The sequence below is a fragment of the Hylaeus anthracinus genome, unplaced genomic scaffold, assembly GCF_026225885.1.
Source record: "Hylaeus anthracinus isolate JK02 unplaced genomic scaffold, UHH_iyHylAnth1.0_haploid 11997, whole genome shotgun sequence".
NCBI lineage: Eukaryota > Metazoa > Arthropoda > Insecta > Hymenoptera > Colletidae > Hylaeus > Hylaeus anthracinus.
In genome coordinates, this window is record NW_026534344.1 from 13452317 (window position 1) to 13474470 (window position 22154).

Sequence of the window (22154 nt, forward strand, 5' to 3'; positions counted from 1 at the left end):
AAAAGCAGACTATGAAATACATCAGTTTATAATTAACCTTATAGATGATAATAAAAAGAAATTCTAAACGTGCACATCTTCGCGTTTCATGTTCATATAACAGTAGGGTATAAATTAACTAAGATATAAATGTAAAAAAGAAAAGAAACTTTAACTGGCTTAAAACAATTTTTATCCGAGATTCTAACGTAAACATTACTATTTTAACATACTAGCAAGGAACTCACAACATAACACACTATTCTCTAACGGGTTTATATGTCGAATGTCGAATGCAAACATCGCTACAATTCATAGCGACCACGACTTTCAAATTTTCATTCGCACAATTTAAACGTATCGGAACCTTGAATAGACACAATAATTAAAATATGCCATGGAATACCAACACAAAACACCCGAATCAATCCATACAAATCGCATCGACTCTGTACGCCACTGTATAAAAATAAACGAGCATTCGAGTTACCTTCCTCGCCTTCCACGCACTAACGAAGAGTGCGAATAGTCCATTGAAGTAACCCTTATCCCCATCGCGACTTCGAACTCGATAAACGTGAAAATGTCGTCCGTAAAGCCGGTGATCGTTTGAAAATAATACCTATTCGATTCTCACGCGAAATATCCTAGCTAGGTAATAATATAGTTATAGTGTCGAGAGATTGTTCTTCCTGTTGGACCTCTGTTTCCTGTTGCAACTGTTGTTGCTGTTGCTGCTCCTGCTGTTGCCTAGCGCTTTGCTTGGCGTGGGTCTTCAAGTGCGAGTTCAGCATCGTCTTCGAGGCGAACGATTTGTGACAGAACGTGCAAGGGTAAGGTCGATCACCTGTGTGACCTCTGAGATGGACCACCAGGGTGGTCCGTTGGGTGAATCGTTTCTCGCAGTGAGTGCACTTGTGCGGTCGTTCTCCCGTGTGCGTGCGTCGATGAACGCTTAGATAATTCTGCGAAATGAATCCTTTGCCGCATAAATCGCAAACGTGGGGCTTTTCACCCGTGTGTTTGCGGAGGTGAACGGTCAGGTATGTCTTGCTGGAGACTGCCTTGCCGCATACCGGGCACACGTACTCGTTCTGTGGGCCAACGTTCCCGTGCGTCTTCATGTGCACCAGCAACACCTGCTTCCTGGAGAACCGTTTGTTGCAGAGCACGCAGTGATGCTTCCTCTGCGGTGGCACGTAATCGGGCTGATGCAACTTCCCGTGCAACCTTAGACCCTGTCGATAGCGGAACGTGGCGTTGCATATCTCGCATTGAAACGGCTTTTCGTTGGCGTGCTGCAGCGACTGGTGTTCCTGGTAATTGGTGCGCGATACGAAGTTGGCCCCGCAGATCTCGCACTCGTATTTGTACTCGACATTGTGACGTTTCTGATGAGCGATCAGGGTCTCTCGGCACGTTGTGACGTAGCCACACGTCTCGCATGTGTGACTCTCGTCCGTTTCGTGCTCCAGCTGATGCTCCTCGAACGCGGATGTCGTGGCGAAACTGCAACCGCACTGTTCGCAAACGAGCTGGTCGTCGTCCAACTGTGCGTTACTCTGTTCGTGCATCTCTAAATGCAATCCAAGGGCCTGTTCGGAAACGAAACCGTCGCCGCAGAGATTGCACTGCACGATATCCTCGGAGATGATTATCTCCGCGTTCTCCACCTTCGTGCTATCAGCGATGAGCAGCTGCTCTGTGTCATCCTGATCGAAAATCTCCTCGGGTCCGCATTGCTGCTGATCCTGAGGCAGCATCTCAAGCTTTGACACAAAATATCTGGAAAGAAGAGAGACACAAACGGGGGTCAATTAGCGTATCATTTCATGTTGCATCGTTATAACTTTATTTGTCGTTTCCATCGGGGAGCGTTTTAAGAGCTTTAGCAGAATTTACAAGGGTAATCGTTTAAATACCCGCGGTAATCTCGATAAAAGCATTTAATCAAGTGCCTCGGTGCTTTCCAGTATTTTCTTATTGCTTTCTTACACTCCTTCTCTTGTTATCGTTGTAGATTATTCTAACAGCGTACACGTTTAGTCGAATGCTTTAAAATCGTTAACTACGCATTATATATTTACCGGAAGGAAGTATTATTACTTAATTCGAGAGTATATTATTAAATAATGTTGCTTAAAGAATAATATTCCTTCGAATAATCGATGTTTGCTATCGATTCGATTCACCGCAGCCGAAGCGCCCAAGGGGACATATTTTTAATCGTTCGACTTGCGAATAAATCAATCTGTTACAATTATACGTTTTTATTATAAAAAAAATATTGTTTAATGTTTAACAAACTGTACAGTGCTTTATAATCGTGCAATGGTACACGATTACTTCTCGCATCGATATGAATTCTCACTTACCGAAGGATGTACTGCTTTACCGACGATCCACGTGATACAGCCCGCGATCTCGACTTTACCACGCAAATTTATTATCGATTACATAGTACGACGGGTTTTTATATTATTTGTCAGTAATATTTATAACTTTTAACATAATTAAGATTTTAAAAGACGGAATATCATAAGAGCTACGTGATTATGTTCAGAAAGAAACCATAATTCACTGTATCACGTGACATTTTTAAATATTCTTCATAATTCAAATTTTCAAGCCTCAAAAATCAATTATATCACGAGCTTTACTTTATTATATCTGGTTTTTATAATAGACACAACGTACTGTATTTTGTGAGATTAACTTTTAAACCTCGACAAGGAGACATACAATTTATTGTAAATAATAAAAGATTGATTAGACGGAACACAAATATACATTTTTCTAATAACATTGAAAACTTTAATTAGACGAAAAAATTACATTCAGGAGTGACAAAATTCCCAGAAATTCTTTAGCAACGATTAATTACAACTATACTATTAATAATATCAACACCAGAGATCTTACTTTTACAAGATACATAGAAATAATTAAGCGTCTTCATACTTACGTCTTACGATATTCGTATAATATGCAGTAACCAACCCTGTACTTACATTAGTTAGAGGCACATGAATTCATTGTTAAAACTAAACATGCTAGGCTGTATTATTTCCCTCTATGAGCTCAACCAAGAATGGTTCGAATAATCATATACTTGTATACAATATTAATTGTATACCAATAATGCTTTCCTACTACAGTTATTATAGCTCTGTAAACATCGATTAAATTCTAACACTTTAATATCAATAGCTCTTCAGTTTAAAACGTCTCTAAGTTTTTTTTTTTTTTTTTTTAATCGGTTAAAAGTTCTCAAAAATCCTAGCTTCTTAGGCGCGTTAAATTTAAAACTTAATTTATTATACAGGTACTAATTTTCATTGTATGAAATTTCGCGTTCGAAAGTATCGTATTTAAAGAAAACTTCGAGATACTATGAATTCAAGTAATTCAATTATATCCTATCGCTTTAAAATATCAAGAATATTTATGTACGAACAATATCACAGTGACCACATGCATGTTATATTTAACATTAGTAGACTAGCAATTTCGTTACGTATATCTAGGATTAATCAACAAATTCGTTTCAACTTAAACACAAAGCAACCTATCACTATCGTTAAAATTTGTAAAAATACTAACAAAAATAATTTTGATAAAGTCTTACCACGCGGTACGATTTATATAAGGCCACATAACTTGTAAGCAATCTTAAGGCACATTGCAATCAATTTTTCTTAAACAGTACCTAACTTTCAAACTAAAACCATTCGAAATGCCATACGAATATGTTGTAAAGAAAAAAAAGAAAAGATTGTAATCCCCTACCTATCCTAAACATTTTACTCCTATTGCAGACTAGAAACGAATACGAGTACTGAACGTTTTCACCGTTCTACGACTATAACAGATTAAACTTTTAATTAACAATAAACTTCGACTAAAAAAGAATCACCAACATCCGTAACAAAATATGAATCAGTGCCCCGCACAATCGTGTGTGCATTAACAATCGTCGCCTCGTTGAACCTACCAACCGCTGGGTCCTCAATGTTTTTTCATGTGATTAAGCATGATCGTTCTGGTGACAAACCCTTTACCGCAGAGTGTACAGGTGTACGGCCGTTCTCCAGTGTGGTAACGACGATGAACGGTGAGCGTGGATGCCTGGGTAAACGACTTCCCGCACATGGCACAAAGATACGGTCTCTCGCCGGTATGGATGCGCTGATGCACCACGTAATATTTGCGATGGGTGAAACCTTTGCCGCAGACATCGCAAACGAGAGGTCTGGACCTGTGCACAGCTTTGTGGGTGGTCAGAGACTCGATGGTGGCGAACTGTTTAGAGCAGGAGTCGCACGGGTACGAGACTATCGATTTGTTCGACGACGCCACGGTACCGCTAATACTGCTGGTGACCGGATCACCATGAGATACGACGGTGTCGGTGATTCTATCGTTCCCCGGTAAAACTGGCTTGTGGGTTTTCGCGTGATGATTGTACAGATTTCGTGTCTCGAAACGCATCAGACACCTGGGACAGGAGTACGGTTTCTCCAGGCCGACCTCGTGCATCCTTCTGTGACGCTCGAGGAGCGTCCTGTAGCGGAAGCTGGCCTGACAACGATCGCAGGCAAACGTTTTCTCGACGTTCGACGTCGATATCGTCGGCACCGGACCGCAGGAAGTCGCGACTGGGGCCGAATGCGTTACCTCGTGCATCCTCAGGTGACTCAGCGCGAAGAAACTTCGCGAGCAAATTGTGCACGAGTATCTCACAGGGTTCTCTAAATTGTGATCGAATTCCGGCAGCGCGGTGTGGCTCGTTCTTATATGGTAGTTTAGTTTCAAAGCGCTACGAAACTCGAGGCCGCAGGTGGGACACGGATGGGACTCGACGACTATCTGCACGTGATCCATGAGGTGTTGGTCGGGACACATGGATGGCAAATGGGACGGGACGGTTTGGTACGTAGTGGGCATCATCGACGATTGATTGGAGAATATAGAGCTGTTCTGAAGCAAGGTACAACTGACGGGTAAACCGATATCCCCCGTCTCGGGCGATGGTGAGAGTATTTGTCGCAGCATCCCCGACAATCCGCCGAAGGTCTCGCTTCCTTCCCTGAAATCGACAAAATCCAAGGACAATGCATCGGAGAACAACCGAACGTTACACACATAGCGTTTGCCTTTGATTCGTTCTCGTGATCTTGCGTTCTCTGTTGCGGCAGGCGGTGGCGGTGAGAAAGATAGGAAAAAGCGGAGAAAAGAGAAGTTTTCTTCTTTCTTTTTTTTTTGTGATTTCTGCAAAGTGACCGTGCGAAGTGCTTGGGCGTTGGTGGCTTCCCTCGAGACACACAGCAGTACAGTGCGACGAGAGCGTTTTTGTGTGCAAAGATCGAGCTTAGAGAGTTCTGTCGTCATCGTTACCGTCGAGATAGATCCGCTCCGAATTATCGTAACGAATGCTTTGTTTACTTTACTGTACTTTACCTTTAGGTGTCTATGATACAGTGTCTTGTCATTCATATAATTTGTACGTAATACTTCTAAATATAAACCGTTAAATGATAACTTTACGTTTGATCCTTTTCGTGATTCGATCTATAACAGATGTGTTGATAATGAATGTAACTAAAGAAATTAAACGTTCGCGGGGATTTTATTTGCGATGTTACATTGTTCCTCGCCTTACCACATCTCTAGACTCTAAAGAAATATAATTGGCACAAACCGAAGGAGAAATTAAAGGTTTCTACAGCAAACCAGCAGAAAGAAGAAAAAAGTTAAGCTACAAAACTTGGCAAAAAAGTTAGAGGAAAGCAAATCCTTGTTAGAAAATTATCATTACTAAATAGAACACGTTTAAAACCAAATCAATGTAAGATTATGTTATAGTAAAATTAGATTCTCACCTTTGAAAGGAAATCCAATATCCGTGTGCATCGTCGTCGTCCTCTTCTTATTGCTTAAACCGTGGCGAAGACTTTTCTTCTTCAGAATTGAACAAAATGAAATACTCGAGTGTGTAAGCACACCCAAGAAAAACGCATATATTGCAATTGATAATTGCAATAAAAAAAAAAAAATATTTAAAAATACCAAAGAGTATGGCGCGAATTGTTAACGAACGCATAATAATATGGACAAAATTTAAACATCTTTCTGTTTCTGGTGTTAGATCCTTTAAACAGAAATGTTTCTAGCTACATAGTAATGAGTGAAAAAGATATAAATTGATCAATTACAAGTTTTCTTGCGCAAAAAAAAGTAAATCATGCACCAGTGTTTATAAGCCACCGGTGCAAATAATAATGCGCAAGAAAAGGAAATGTAAAACACGCAGTTTAAAAAATCGCTTCAATAACCGGCGCGTAAATGCAGCCTGGTCGCGTGCAACACTTGCAATAGAAGTATATTAAAAAACATACTACTTGTAATGTAAGTGTCTTAAAAGGCACGCAAAAATCGCGAGTTAAAGTATTCACATATATACAAAACAGTACACGCAGCACACCAGTGCGCGATAAATGTTTATTATAAATGTTATATTTATATAAATATTTAGCGCAGCAAAATTCCAGCAAAAAATATGCTGGAGCGCGCTAAAAAGAAGAAAAAAAAAAAACATTAAAAACCGATAAATGTCACGCAATCATGTAAATCTCAAATATTTACGAAATATAAACGCGGTACACGAGATCACAATGAAAAATAAATTCAGTTCAATGTACAAATTATACTTACAAACTATCGGATAAAAAAAACAAGCGTAAAAGTATACAAAAGTGTGATACTCGCCTTAAAATGTATATAAAAGTCTGTGGTCCTCTTCTTGCTTCGTTTTTCGTATGATGATTATTCTTCGTGTCTTCACGTTTCGTAAGTTATTTATTCTAATTGTTTTTGATATCGTCTTTGATATCGGGGATCGACTAAATCCATTCTTTCTTTTTTGCCATAAAACACTATTGCCGTTTCGAGCTGACATCTAATAATAGGGATGCCAACCACAAACGATATCGATTGAAACCGAAATTGTGGTACGAATTGTGTACCACGGGTTATCAGCGGGTTTTGTTCGCAGTTAACAGAACGACAACACTTACAAACTAACCGGTATACTAATGTAAACTATGTGGTCCTGACGATAATGTAAAGCGTAGGCATTGGAAAGCACGAAGACGACAAGAAACGGTATTTTTTACGAACTGTATGGCTTTGGCGACAGGTTGATGCACCAAGCATCCATAGTGACGTTAGTTTTACGAAATATTAGTTTGTGATATTTTTGTCGGCTTATTGTCGGCCGAGTGCGGCATTTTGTGCCTTCACGTAAGCGTGGGATATTGATACTGACAACATGTAAACATCTGGTTTTCCGCTGAACAGAGGGATCGAACGCTTATATTGCTATAAATTCGGTACGGGACAACGATATATTGAATTGCATAGAAATTGTAAGGTGCAATGTGAACACGTTCATAAATTAAACATACAATTAGTGGAATCCCTCTGTTCATTTATCGTACACGTATGAATAATAACTAGGATAGAGTTCATTTAAATAGGGGTATCGGTTACACGGGACACATGAAACAATGTATGACGTAAGACGTTTGAACTATTACATTAAAACCATATTGAAATGAACTCTACATACATGCTACCACATGTGACAGTAAACAAGTATTTTGCAATCTGTTCTGTAAAGTGACCATACTTCTGAGATGATCTTTAATGAAGTTATCACACGGAAATTATATTTAGAATAATAACAAATTTCAGATCGAATAAAGTTCGCGAAGAAAGTTTTCTTTGGTATAAGGTTACGCATCAAATTGCAAAATACGGAGAGCCAAAGATGGTTGTGGGGTGTGTTTGAACTTACCTTGTAAATCTATTAAACCTTATTTGCCTGAATTAGGTGACTAACTCACCGGGAATTTTCTTCTCGAAATAAATGTTATAATTTACCGACACACGATGAATTGCTTTAATTTTCCTAATCACTTGATCTATTGCTATTTAAATTATTATATGCACGAAAGAAGTATTAATCCACGAATAACAAATTCTTCAAAATGCTATAATATTAACCTCTGAATTATAAACAAAATTACACGCGAACTAACTAAGTCATTACACGTCCGTATTTCTCCTATTTTATTCGGTAAATATTGGTAAGCCGGAAAAAATAAATTATAGGCCGTAATTCGCTTCAAATAATAAAATTTCGAATATTTCGGAAAAACATAAACGAAGATATCTGTGTGAATGTTTGTGTTCTCCACAACAAAATCGCACCTTTGGCCCTGAAGAAGTAAAACATGGATAAAAAAAAACTCACCCAGATTTGGGATCCCCATCTGCTGTTTGTGGCATTGGAATCTCAGGCATGTCGGCGATTTTCTGTTGCTGCAACCCGGACGGACCTGCTTCATCGCACGCCAAGGAAACGTTTACAAAGGTTGTAGGCTCTATAGTTCTACTATTGGGATCTTCTTCGCTCTCTTCCTTTACAGGTAGGCCTGCAAACAAAAAAATGTTACATAAATTTTAATATATATTTAAATACATTTATTATACGCGTATCGAACAATTAAAAAATTCGAATACGAAGAGATACACGAGCGAGCAACGCACCTTCATCTCCATCGCATTCATCATCCGAGTTTTCCTCGTCCTCGCTACTCTCGTCCTCTTCTTCTTGTTGCGTAGAACTTGTTTGATTTTGTGATATTTGGTTATGTGTCGTTTGTGAACTTGGACCAGGGACTGGCTGAACAGTTTGTGCAGAATTGCCACTTGTGTCCATAGGAACTGAGGTTATTTGTTGTTGATTAGCACTGGATATTATCATAGGAATACCCAGGCCCATGTTGTCCATCATACTCATACCCATGTTGTTTTGATGCTCGCTTACTTGCTGCATCACACTGCCATCTAACCTGTTCTCTGTACTCTGTTCTTGTTTCATTACATTCTGTAATCAAGCATACAGAACAAACCTTATTAACGCAAAGTATTTTAAGTAACTACATAAAAGAAAACTATGCAATGAATAACAAGGTAAGGTAACCTCCTCATAATTCAGAAACTTACAAAATATATTTAAAATATTTGTATCGCTAGATATAATGGTAACTACGATAAATATGGAACTGAATATCTAACAAATAAAAGAGTATCTGCATTATCATTTGTTTTCATTTACGGTGTGAAGTTGTTTTAACAGTAAGGGAAATATTTTATCGAGGAAAAAAAAATTACCGGATTGAGAACATTGGTAACATAACCCTGTTTGCCTTCCATTCCAACTTCGCCTAGCCATTGTAATAGTTGCTTTTCCGCATTCGCTGTTGTATTCCAAAATTGATAAAATAATTCTACTTTATACACACAATCATCGCAGATTTTTTTGGGTAATTTGTCTTCTCTGGCAACCTGCAATCATAGGAGGAAATATCGTTTAATAAACAAGAAATTCCTCGAAATTTATGAATAAAGTTTTCGCATTATTGAGTTCAATAAGTTTACGCACATGGCTAATTAACGATACATTTAATAAAGGAAGATTTAGAAAGACTTAGCGATATCCGTTTACCAACAGAAAGATAGAGATCGAACACAAGGTGTTGAAAAGGAGGACGATTATTCAATTAGATTATCGATCAAGTAGAAAAACTGCGTATTATCTTCTAATATCAAAATTCAGACTACCGATAGGATCCCGTAGTACAGAAATGCGGAAACATTGACGTGTAACACGATGAGGAAAAAAAGCGCGGTAAAATTTTATTAAATAATTCCTGGCGTCGTGGACGAATTAGACACGGGCTCGAAAAAAGTGGGAAAAGGAGAGAGACACAGAGCAATGGCAATATACAACTATCTCGATGTCGCTGCTTCGAAGGTACTTGCAATTGCTCCATGCGTATCTTCAGTATACAGGGCGAACTCTGAAAGAATCGAAGCTAAACGCACATCTACTGGGAGGTTGAAAAGTCGTGGACGGCGAGCAAACGCGGCGTAGCTACGAAAATGCACAAAATGGCGGATCGCCATTGTCGATGCGATGGCGTAGTTGGCTTACCTTCACCGGTAGACAGGCGGCGATCTTGAGAAAAATCTGCCGTACGTCTCCCTCGCCATCGAAAATCGGCACCGAAACACGGTCCTTCACGAGACACAGCCGACACAGGTCCAGATAATCGAGGGAGGACATTTTACCGTATAAAACGCCAGCTCGAGAGGCAAAGCCGCGCCCGTAGACGCGAACGCTGTTTCAACCCAAGCCGGAGAAGACCCCGCGTTCTTCTGTACGCGTCGTTTGCTCACGGGGCTTCGGCCAACCTCGTCGATGCTCGTCCGTTTTCGGCTGGTTTCGTGCAACTTCGTAAGCCCTCGGTGGGAAGGTTACGTATCGATCACGTCGCGTTCGAAGCCAACCGCTTTTACACACGACAGTTTCGAATATTGGGAAGGCTTTTTTCTTCTGGACACATCGTTATTTTATATGGATTTATCGCAGCCGCTTACGAAATCATTGCCAAACAGAAGGAACTTAAGATTTTATGGTATATCGATTGTATTTTTTCATTTAATATTCGTTTGTCAGTACCGTATTAATACTAAGTAGAAAATTTCACAAGATGGCTACAGTTAGTTGTTGCCAACTGTGTTCCCTTTGTAATCGTAGCAAATGTACATATATAAAAAATAGCGGTACATCGCGCGTTAAATTTACCTTTGATGTAACTGATTGATCGGCCAGGTGTTTAAGAGGTCGGCCGAGTTAATGCAATCCTATCAAATTTTCATGAACAATTACTCCCACTTCTACGGACTGATACAGTCACGCATGATCAAACTGTCGGACGTTACTTGTCACACGAGTAACAGGGATGAATCAGGGCTTAACAAAGAATAATATTGAATTCCTGCTATGGATTTATTTTACAGGTTTCCATTTCCTAACACACAAAGTATTCTGTAACGATCGCCAGCTTATTCTTTAACGTGAACCATACTTTGTTTGCATAAATCAGATCGTAGTTTTTATAATGCAAATAACGCATGAAAAGTTGTTTATCTCTTATTCTTTATGCGATATGCTTTATCTAGATGAGAATTTTTCCTATCTATTTTTAGCCGTTATTTCATACATTTTAACATATCAATTGAATGTAATTTATTTGTTACTACATTCCGACATTCCATAGCTTAAACTTACTATTATTATTAATATTTTGCAGGAGATTTTAGGAATTGTGAATAATTTTGACTAGTGTTCTCAGTAGAAGTTTCGTTATAATCTCTTTTTCAAAATTTAGATAAATAAATTTAGATAGATAAATAAATTGCATTACACATTTTATAGTATTAATTTTCTGTATTTCTTCTAGTCAGTGAAGAAATGTAAAAGAAGAAATGACAAAGCTATGGTGCTGCCACGTTTCTCGTTGAGACGAAATAATTTACCCTCACGTCATCACAACATATCAATGACCTGACCTGTCCTTTGTTCCATTGTTCCATGAACTTCACTGCACATAACACCTTGGATTTAAATTATACGGTAAATCGGCTATAATTATTTTCATCTTTTTAACATTTTCCTCTGATAAAATATATTTCCACACTATTTGAAAGGTGTTTAAATTGGCAGAATTTACGTAATATCGAGCGAATGTACAGCATGGAATCTTGTCACTAGTATATTCTTTGCATAATAAACGTTACTTCTTTTTTAATCCATTTCTGTAATAATGGTCTAAAAATATTACAAAAGAACAAATCTATGAAGTATATTCAAATTGATTTTCATAGTTCACATCACAGTACATTAGTTTCAGAGGAGACACTATTTTTTTCTTCTGTATTTTTATCAGCATTTGGAAGAAATGAAAGTACTGAACTTATGTCTGTAATAAACAGTTCGATTGCATTTTTTATTCACTTGAATCGTATTGGTCACATAAAAATAGTGACCCATCACCTTATAAAAAATATCGCTCTACTTGCTGAAGTTTCTACAGATTGTGTATTTAGAAAATGGAATGGCTTATAATTTGTTGTATAGATTGAAGAAAAGAAAATCGTACACTATTTCTATTACAATACTTTTACTTCATGTGACTAGAACAGTAGATGTAAGGCAGAGAGTGGGGATTTCCATCCGTGGAATTTCCTCCACCATGTTGACTGTTTCTTCGCCCTGACTGTAGATGGCAAAGTATTTCAACACCAACATCTGCAAAGAAGTTGCCCAGTAGCGTAATTAAAAATGTGTGGAGTAATAGGGGTCCCATATTTTAAAAGAGCGGACTTTGTAACAAACAAAAAGATATATAATATCAATTAATTGAGGTTTATTTTCTGAAACTATAAACACTTTTCTCGTAAATATAACTTTTGTAATAAATAGTAAACTACAGGAAATTATGTAATTGTCTTGAACAGGATTTTATGCAAAATTTTAAGTTTGTTCGTATATACTTGATAAAAATATGATAAAATGTTGGGTTCATTATACAATGTGAATATTAACTCAAGGGCTCCAGACCTGCTAGTTACGCCACTTGCCCCTTCGAAAAAGCAACCCGTACACCTCCAACGTTATGAGAGTACACATTTGGACAGGGTGTTTTCAGGAATAACATAGTGTTTGCTATTATATGTATTTGAGGAGTAAAGGTTTTCATAATTCATCGGGTAGTGGGATAAAAATAACGGCATTTGTTTTAGATAAAAAAAACTGCTTTATTGTGGCAGAGCACATGTATTATCATATACCAGCATATAATTAGGAAGTCCATAGTAATTTACAAATTACGATCCACTTAAACGTCGGTACACGTGGCGGTGTATGCAGGCAGATTTTGGGAACCGATTTCGATCACATGCATGCTATTACCGTGTTTATTTTCTCCTTATCATCCTTTCGATCGTTTATCTTTCGTTTTCGTTTAACATTAATTTTCTTTCGATAGTTTTTTTGGGGATGGGAAGGGAATCGGGGGAAGATCTTCTAAAGATCCTTGCAACGACGGTGCACTATTTATAATACATGAAAAACAAGGGGATATGTGGTCTCTTTCCTTTCGGTTTTTTTTTTTTGTTTGAGAAAATTGTACCCGTACAAGCCATTTTGGGACTTCTGTTTCCATTTTCTCTTTCTCCTACGAAGAGAACCTTGTTTCGTATCTTACAAGTAATCGTGATTATCGCAAGTGACAGTATATCCAGGCAATTTGTTTGTTGTATTAACAGACCCTCCTTGTCAATTTCAAGCAAGAACGAAAACTGAATTAAAAGTCTCACGCAAGTTTGTGATAAGACATTTTTTTGAGACACGGTCCAATCAGAGTACGCATTCATCAATCCTCCTATTATGTACAGCCTTAAGATTGCATTAATTTCCTTTTTCATTGATCTATATATAGAGTGAATCTAATTCTTTCTGTTAATTATCAACGGTATTAGTAAAATTTCGGTGATAGTCAAATAAAGAGACTTGATAATACAAATAAGCAATTTAATTCTTAGAATCAACAGTTAATGGCAATGGAAATATATAAAACAATATTCGTGACAATAGTAAACTCATTGACAAAACCGATAGAATAATTTAACGATTTAATAGGAGGACTAGAATTGTTAAAAGAATTCAAAATGCGTCAGATTTCATTTTTGTTTCTAATGATCCGCGTTGTTAGTGAAACCGCGATAAAATTTTATTATTTCGGTGTTCGTATATAGTTAATTAATTTGTTAAATTCGTAACTATGTACTTACATTTTATGCTGTAACAATAATAGCAAAATTGCGAGAATGTGTGTCTAAATTTTCTCGTTTAATTTCATATCTCACCGAGTTGTCGTAATTGTAAATTTACAACTATTACAAATATTATTGTTTATACTCGTGTAAGGTAACATTAATGGTAATCATCGTGTTCGTAATCTACTAATACAAAGTTAAAAATGCGGGAAGTTGAAATTTCGCGGTCACGCCGCAGAATATATTCGTGTGTCTATACGTTACATGCATTTTGGAGTTTCATGTCCAAATCTGACGCTCAGTTTTTGATTTGTGCTATGTCGAGATTAAAAGAATGTATCATAAGTAACCGCTATCCAAAGTAACTAATTGCAAAAGGTATCCTTAAATACATGAAACACACGCAAGATGTTTCTGAATCAAAATTTAATTTAAACAAGAAGAGAATGAATCTATTTTATACAATACATTCTTTTAATTTCGATTTGCCACAAATTTAGATAACCATTTAATCGTTCGTCAATTTCTCAAGCTAATTACATATTAAAACGTGAATTCAACCTATCGTATCGTCGATCGGGGGAAGCTTACAGAATGAAAATTTCTGCGCACTCTATTCAATTTGATTACAACGGTGTCTGTTAATTAACAGTTATGAAATCGTTCGTATCGTTTTTATAATTTTTCGCTTGATCGTTTTGCGTATCATTCGGTGCTGTCGTTCATTGGTTTTCTCGTATTGAACATTCAATGTCGTGAAACTTTCGATCGCACTACGTTACGCTAAACGGGTGTACATGGTGATCGTCTTCGAAAACTTGAGTCGTCGCGTTATACACTCGACAAGATTTTTTTCGCCCGTTTGTTTTTGTTTATTTTTTTTTGTCTCTTTTATTATTTTTTTTCTATATTAGTGTTCAGAATGGCTGATCTGAAGCTTCGGTTGCTTATCTTAACATCGTCTCGCTTATCCAACAATAGTGGGATTAATTAAGTTAACGTTGGTCGAAGATCGTTGAAAATTTATGCATATTTCGTACATTTCACACCATATCGATAAGATCATTTTTTTTATTTTTCGTTAACAAGCTACAATGATAAAACATTGATGGAAGAAGGATGGGAGAAAAACGCAATCCTATCACGGCCTGAACGAACCACATGTCTGACCTCGAACGGCATCATCTCCTCGCACGTGCAACGCGTTAGTCTCGATCCATTTTGATAATTAATGTGAACTGCTATTTAAAATCGTATTTTAAAATATTCGTTATAGTAGTTTCCCTTCAAACAAATAACTGGATGTCTATCTATATATATGTAAGGTTTCTTTACGTTTTCTTATCATTAGTAAAACCTCGTCCGTTCGCAGTTTATTTTTATCCATTAATTTCTAGAATTGGTAATCACTGTTGAAAAGTATTTGTGGTGTCGTCGAATCGTACGCGAAATAAAAAATTATAGACGCGTTAGTATATCACTAATATCGATGTGTAATTAATAAGAGGATGTTCCATGACGTAAGCATTTACGATTGGTTTTCTAATTATCGGTGAATTCTAACTGCTTTTATGGCCATTTGTACAGCAATAATGTCGAATAGTAATCACGCGTTACTTGGAATTTACGAGGATCGATCTATCCGAATTGAGATTATCGAGTAACTAATGACACGTCACACTCTGCCATCGTAATGGTGGCTGGTCTCGGAAATGATTTATTTACCGATTATCTTTCGAAAATTAAATATCAAACGTTTCTTAATATGTGCATCAACGACAAACTTTACTGTTTAAAGTAAAGAGAAACTCGATAACAAACGACTACTGAAGTTGTACTTATAGAATAAGTATTTATCCGCGTTCCTACAAACTCTTCGTGTCGTTTGACGGATCGGAAGTGTTTTCCAATGTCAGGGGACGAAATGACGTTACTTATTACAGATCATCTGCTATACAACGTGGTCTGCACGACGAAACCTTTAATTCCGTTTAATGGAAGCTATCTATAACTTTGTCGATCTCGGAATACATTTTTCACTTTGTTTCTTTAATAATATATTTTACCAAAGTAATACAAGGATTTAAACATGCATAAGAAAACGATGGCACTTTAATATAATTCGTTACATTTTCTTGAGCTTGCATTTCGTGGGGAATATTTTCAATTCTCTTCTCGATTTTTCTTTTCTGTTCTTTCTTTTTTTTTTCATTTTTCTCCTTCGTTTTTAGTTACACCGGTTCATCCGTTCTAATACGCCCGACGCAATCGATAATTTAGCGTAAACAAGTTTTTTTTTTTATACTTGCCTGTTTTTCATCAATATCTGTCTATTAATGGCAAAGTGAATTTATTTTTTATCACTTCGATCGATAAGCAAATACAAGATTCACCTTGCACGGTTGCATTTTTATTATCGTTTTAACTTGTGTTCAGCCGATGCCGATTTACTGTTCGATAAATAACGTGCACGAATTCTGTGTGTTTAAATATGGTTAGGATCGTTCCACAAAGAAAAAAGAAAAAACGACCATAATTTTCACGTGACATTCTTCGTATGTTGTTCGTAAATAAAGAACAGACAGATATGCAACATTACTTATGAATTTAGTGACGAACCGTTGGTATTTGTATCGTTAAACGAATTTTCATCGATCTTTCATTTTTTTTTTGTTTGTTCTCGTAAGCGCTTTCATCCATAGTATTCGGAATGTATTCTTTATTTTACAATACTAAAAAATTAATAACAAACAAAGAGTAATTTCTATGACGCTAGATTCGAAGGTTAAGGGTTGTACAAGCTCACTTATTCTTTATGGAATCTCGCTATAAATATAAAGTATTATCTGAAAGTCTATATAATCCTTGTATTATCTTAACACGCTATAACGTCCATTTGAGAATAAAAAAATGTATATCAGATTATCAGAAATTTTATTCTCGTAAGGAATAATTTTTTTTTTCTTGAAGTTCAATATAATATATATCTAATTTAAGAGCAAGTGGGGGGGGGGGGGGGGGGGAGGAAAGTGTCGAGGGGTTGGGGGAAGGGGGGCGAAGGGAAGATAATCGATCTTAGACGGAGTAGTATAATTAGTATCTTGTAATTTCGAAAAAGGCAATCGTCCGTTACTGCTAATCAGTATAAACGATTAAAAATCATTTGTCCGGTAGGAGGAGCGTACAAAATGAAATCCTCCCTAACGATAATCGAAAGAACGTGAAATGTGGTTCACCGTGAAATAACAGCGAATTCGTCTCCATGATGCTCGCACATCTCGTTATTCCTCTAATATCGTGAAAGTTCATTCCAATCGACGTGATCGTTGTTTGTTCCTACCCTAATATGTTACAAATGTAATTCGTTCATTCTGTTATAGCGAGTGTTAATGAAGACAATCATAATAATATAATTAGTTAATAATAATAAGTGTATACACTGAATTTCCATGTTTTTTTTCTTCTCTCCCATTCAATAGAACTTTTTCTACGATCGAATTAACGTTCAATGTATACGGCTGGTTCAACGAATCGCGAGCAGTTTCGTTTACGTAGCCACGCTACCTTCAGCCTCAATTTTAGATTATCGTTTCGAACAATCCTTAAACCCCTCAACTGGAACGCGAATGGCGATAGTCGTTTAAGCGTGATTGGAATCCATTTATCTTGGAATCGTTAATAAAATCACCACGTGAATCAACTTCGTGTTCAACCCTTCCGGTACGGGATCAGTAAGCCTTCTGAGTTTTTGCATAAAAATTCAGCTCGACCTCTATACGATACGATTTCTCTACGAATTTTTGTACGTGTTTATCCCCTCTTAGCACCTCTTTTTGTCGCTTATATTCATTTATACAAATATAAAATGGGCAATGAAGGCGACAGCGAAATTCGAACTCCTGACTTTACGAAGTGAATTCCCTTTCGTGAATTCCCTTTAATGAATTAGAAGAATTATTTTGGAAAAGCGTTGCAGAGTTCGGAAAATTTAGCTATTAAATACTGTCGTGGTGAATCAGGTTTCGTAATGAGTTCAATTTAACTACGATTGTAATATTAATATCTAACGCTTTATTTAATCAAATTGAAAATGATTATAGAAGTCGTATAAATTTGAATATTTTCTCATCTATGAAGTCAATAATGTATCTATGTGTCCGGAAGGGTTTGACAGTTGCAATGGATTCAAAGGTTGACAAACGACTGGCATTGATACGCAGCGAGAGTGTCGCGATTCGAAAACGAATAGTCAATAAAATCGAAAAGCAACAATACAAAGATAAACCGTTCGCACACCGGTATCTTTCTGGCGGCCGTTTTTGAAATCGTCGAAAGGCCGAGTGGGCAAAAAACGAAGTCTCGCTACTTATGCTACGCGTGTATGTGCAATCCAGTGTACGTCTTAAAAATACTCGAGTACGTTCTACTTGTCGATAAAAGGCAAGAGAATTGTTCCGCTCGTGTTCGACTATAGTATGACGCGTTTTTTTATCTATTCGGAAATACGTGCTTTGTGTCTCGATGGATTGACTTTCCGTAGGTAACTGTAAACCAATAAGATCAAGGGACGATATTTAATTTTTCGTGATCTACAGCTTTTTTTATTTATTTATGGATTCATTATCTTCGTTAGATACTTTATGTATATGTATATATTTATATTTTCACCATCCTGGCCGAGCGTCCGTGCGTGACGTGATCTATGGTACCTAGAATTCTACGTAGTTACGGCCACGATTTCTCGAACGATCTGGATCATTAATTAAACGGTAGTAAGTGGAAAATCGAGAATTGTGGGGATTCTCTCATGTACTCGCGCACTCACATGATAATAATAATATAATGTTATCTCGCAAGTATGTATTTATACACATCGTAAGATCGAAACACCTTAATTCGTACACCTAGATTCGTACGTGTAATATCTATAGTTCATATATACAAATTGTAAAATGCCTCCTTAATGAAAAAGTCGTGTTCGTCTTGTGTATATGTCTTTTGGTGTGTATATATTTGTTTACATATATATATATCTCTCTTCTTTAGCAGTGTGAACGCAGATATATATATTTCTCCTGTATCTCAATTTTTCCCCCCTCCTCTTTCGTTTCTTTGTTATTTGTTATTTGTTTGTTTTCTTTTTTTATTAATGCTTCTTGGCTACGGAACACATGATCACTCGCACACCCCTTTTCTTTGTACATGTACAATAGTTGCTTCGAAGAGTTCAGTTCACCGCCTGATCGCACCCGTGACAAGATTCTATCATTTTCGCGCAATTAAATAACTTAATGGAAGATTGTACCGTTTACGCAAGTGCTATAGTGCTCTAGTGCACGAATAATATCGTCCACGATGAATTCGCGCCAACGTATTGGAAGATCGTGTAGAAACAATCGGAAGCACTTGAACGCCGTCCTCGCTTAGGAAACGATTTCTAAACATTTGTTTCTCCGTTTGAAATTCCGTTTATCGAGACCACGCGATCCGAAGGGAGAAAACGCTCGACGAAACTTTCCTTCTCATCGTAATTTTCTCATCGTGAAATTGTGTTCGCGTGGAATATTCAAAGAATACTCGGTTAGAATCTCGTCATTTCTGCGATTCGCCGCGACAACCGTGCCGTGCTTGATATCCGCGAAGATCAGGTCAGCAAAGAAAATCCGATTCGTCGTTTCAAGGCTTCAGCGTACGTCAAAGAACAGAACAAAATATACTCCTACGGTCCTAAACTTTCATTTCCCTTAACCCTCGGATTACTTCTACTTGCCTCCCGGAACTTTGGAAATGGCAAAAAGTCCAGATGAATCTGCAAAATGCTCTAAACTAACAAACTTAATTCTAAAGTATACATACATGTTATGGTAATCTAGAACAGTGCTTCTCAAATTTAATCTCCATAAGGGATATTCTTATGTATTTAATACTGACAATGAAATATTTTTTAGCAGCAGTTTGTAGTAAGATTTAATTCGAATTTTGTACTGTACTAATAATACACTTGCTTTCTTTTTCTAGAAGTTCGTAGGCTCCGATGATTCAAGGAACACTGTTATATAAAGTACACGTTTTACATGACATAACAATCCATAAATCAAGACAATTAATGACTGACGTAAATAAAATAACTTTCAAGAGTAATTTGCAAACACAGTGGGACGGCGAGGGCACTAGAAGCTCACCAAGGGTTAACTGCGAAAAGGTATTATAAATCTTGGGATTAATTTAAAGCGGATTAATAATCTAACTTTATCCTAATGTGTAATTCAGAACAATCGAAACACCGACACTTCGACTACATCGACGTACTCTGGAGCGCATCCCTTAGAATCAATCCTCGCCTGAATCGAAATCCACGCGATGAGGAGGGCTGTCTGGTAAGTTCAAATAAAAATATTGAATTTTATTGTTTGACTTTAAACCGAATGTCTATATTTTTTTAAAAGCATTTTCCTAATTTTGATGGAAAAAGAATTTCGTCATTCAATTTCTATTATTTAATAATAATATTCAGAAAACGATATTCGAAGAGGAATATTTAAAAACTGATATTCGAACAGCAATATTCCAACAGCAGTGGTCGCGCAGTTACTCGAGTTAAACACAAACTAATTCCAACATCGACCGCTCCCACCTCATTAAAAAAAAAAAAAAAAAAAAAAAAAAAATTTGATTACAAAGTACCAGACTGGCCACTCGACTCGCGAGAAAGCGTAATTGGCGATAATGTTCTCGACGGTATTCGCGCATGGGAATTCCTCCGGGTTTAGAGGGGTTTCCGGTGGAGGTTTCGCGCTCTAGAGAACGGTTGATCGCGGTCGTGGAGAGAGGCGGTGGAGAGCGATTTCGAGGGTTAAATTCGTTGAAGTGGTCGCCAGCAAAAGAGCTTCCTTTCTCTCTCTTTCTCTCTCTCTCTCTCTCTCTCTCTCTCTCTCTCTCTCTCTCTCTCTGTCCATTTTTATTTTTTACTTTTATTCAATTTTTTTCGTATGTGTGTGTGTGCTTCAAAAAAAAAAGCGCCTTAGACGGACACCCGTCGCGGCAGTTCACATTGCGGCATCGTAACGATGGTAGACGATCGTCAGATGCTGGCACGATGCTGGTACAACGGCGGCAGTTGCAGCAACGGCGTCAGCGGCGGCGGGTGCAGCTCACTGCGCATATTCAACGTCGGCAGCTGCTGCATCGGCAGCAGGTGCGAGATCTTACCGGGCGAGCGACGGACCGTGAACCGCGGTCTCCGTCGTTTCTTCTGGAATCCGCTGCAGCGGCAGCTGCAGACCGACGTGTCGTCGTCCAACGATATCGTGTCACCGTGGTTGCCTACTTGGCCCGACAGTATCGAGCCGTTCGCCGTTATTACGTCGCCCTCCAGGCGCACGGCTCCTTGCGCAGCCTGCGTCATAACAATTTGAGTTTTTTTTTTTCATTTCGAATCATTACGCCGCGAGCGTGCTCGCCCGTTGTTTTGCGAGCCATTATAGAGCGTTTTGAGGGAATCTCGCGCGGTTTATCGCTTTAGCGGTTATCACGATCGAAAGAGGGAGAGGGGGTGGTCGCGAAACAGCTTTCTTCTATCGATTCGACGTGGCTGCTAATGTTGAGACCGACAGGAGTATTCGTTAACCCTTTATGGTCGCACGACCAGGGTTGGTGTTGTATTTAGGGTGACTTTTGTCTAGGTTGACTTCTTAGGTTACATCTCGGGGTGTCTTACCCTTTTGGGGTCTCAATTATGTCAGGTTTGAATTTATATAGTTGTGGAAGATGCTGGTATATATTGAGTTATGATGAATGAAAGTAGATATGCATCAAAAGATTTGTCCCAAAGAACACTATAAGGTTAGCAGGACACGGAAGCTATGTTTTGTTGTCTGGCTTAGTATTAGGGTGCCTCAGAAAATACTGATCGTTTCGGATCTTTACTGATAGTCTCTTTAGCGTGACCATAAAGGGTTAATACAATTCGTACGTAGACGTAGAGGATTCGTGGCTACAAATATTGTTCCAAAGATCCTTACCTGTAGAGCTTCAGCCTCGTCTCGCCTTTCGTCCTCCGTGTTCATGGTGACAAATCTCAGCACCAATAAATTAAGGGAGGCGGCGACGATGGCCAAGCCGAACAGAATGAATATCAGGGCGAACATGACGTACTCGGGTTTATTGTCCAGCGCGTTATCCTTTTGCAGCGCGACCATGTCGCCGAAGCCAATCGTCGTCAGGGTGATGAAACAATAGTAGATGGAATCGAAATACGACCACCCTTCGTACCTAGAGAACGCTGCGGCACCTCCCGCAATTGTTAAGCAAGATAAGGTCGTCACCACGCAGATAAGATTTATTTCTGAGGCCTGAAAATTATACAAGTTTCACTCACTACGTCAGATAAATAGGATTCAAACTCGATGAGTAATATTTCCGAA

The 22154-nt window shown here is 37.9% G+C and overlaps 2 protein-coding genes across 2 annotated transcripts in view; both read right to left on the reverse strand.

Moving 5' to 3' along the window:
* Nucleotides 1–10437, reverse strand: part of LOC128889587 (zinc finger protein 91-like) — a 79503-nt gene extending 69066 nt beyond the window's left edge. The window contains exons 1-4 of the mRNA XM_054147311.1: nt 10043–10437; nt 9220–9393; nt 8593–8932; nt 8297–8477 (exon numbers count right to left, since the gene is read on the reverse strand). Coding sequence (XP_054003286.1) covers nt 8297–8477; nt 8593–8932; nt 9220–9393; nt 10043–10174 — 827 coding nt within the window. The 5' untranslated portion in view covers nt 10175–10437. The remainder of the gene's footprint in view (nt 1–8296; nt 8478–8592; nt 8933–9219; nt 9394–10042) is intronic.
* Nucleotides 10438–20105: 9668 nt separating this feature from the next.
* Nucleotides 20106–22154, reverse strand: part of LOC128889221 (two pore potassium channel protein sup-9) — a 131776-nt gene continuing 129727 nt past the window's right edge. Inside the window, exons 6-7 of the mRNA XM_054146672.1 lie at nt 21753–22082; nt 20106–21127 (exon numbers count right to left, since the gene is read on the reverse strand). Coding sequence (XP_054002647.1) covers nt 20813–21127; nt 21753–22082 — 645 coding nt within the window. The 3' untranslated portion in view covers nt 20106–20812. The remainder of the gene's footprint in view (nt 21128–21752; nt 22083–22154) is intronic.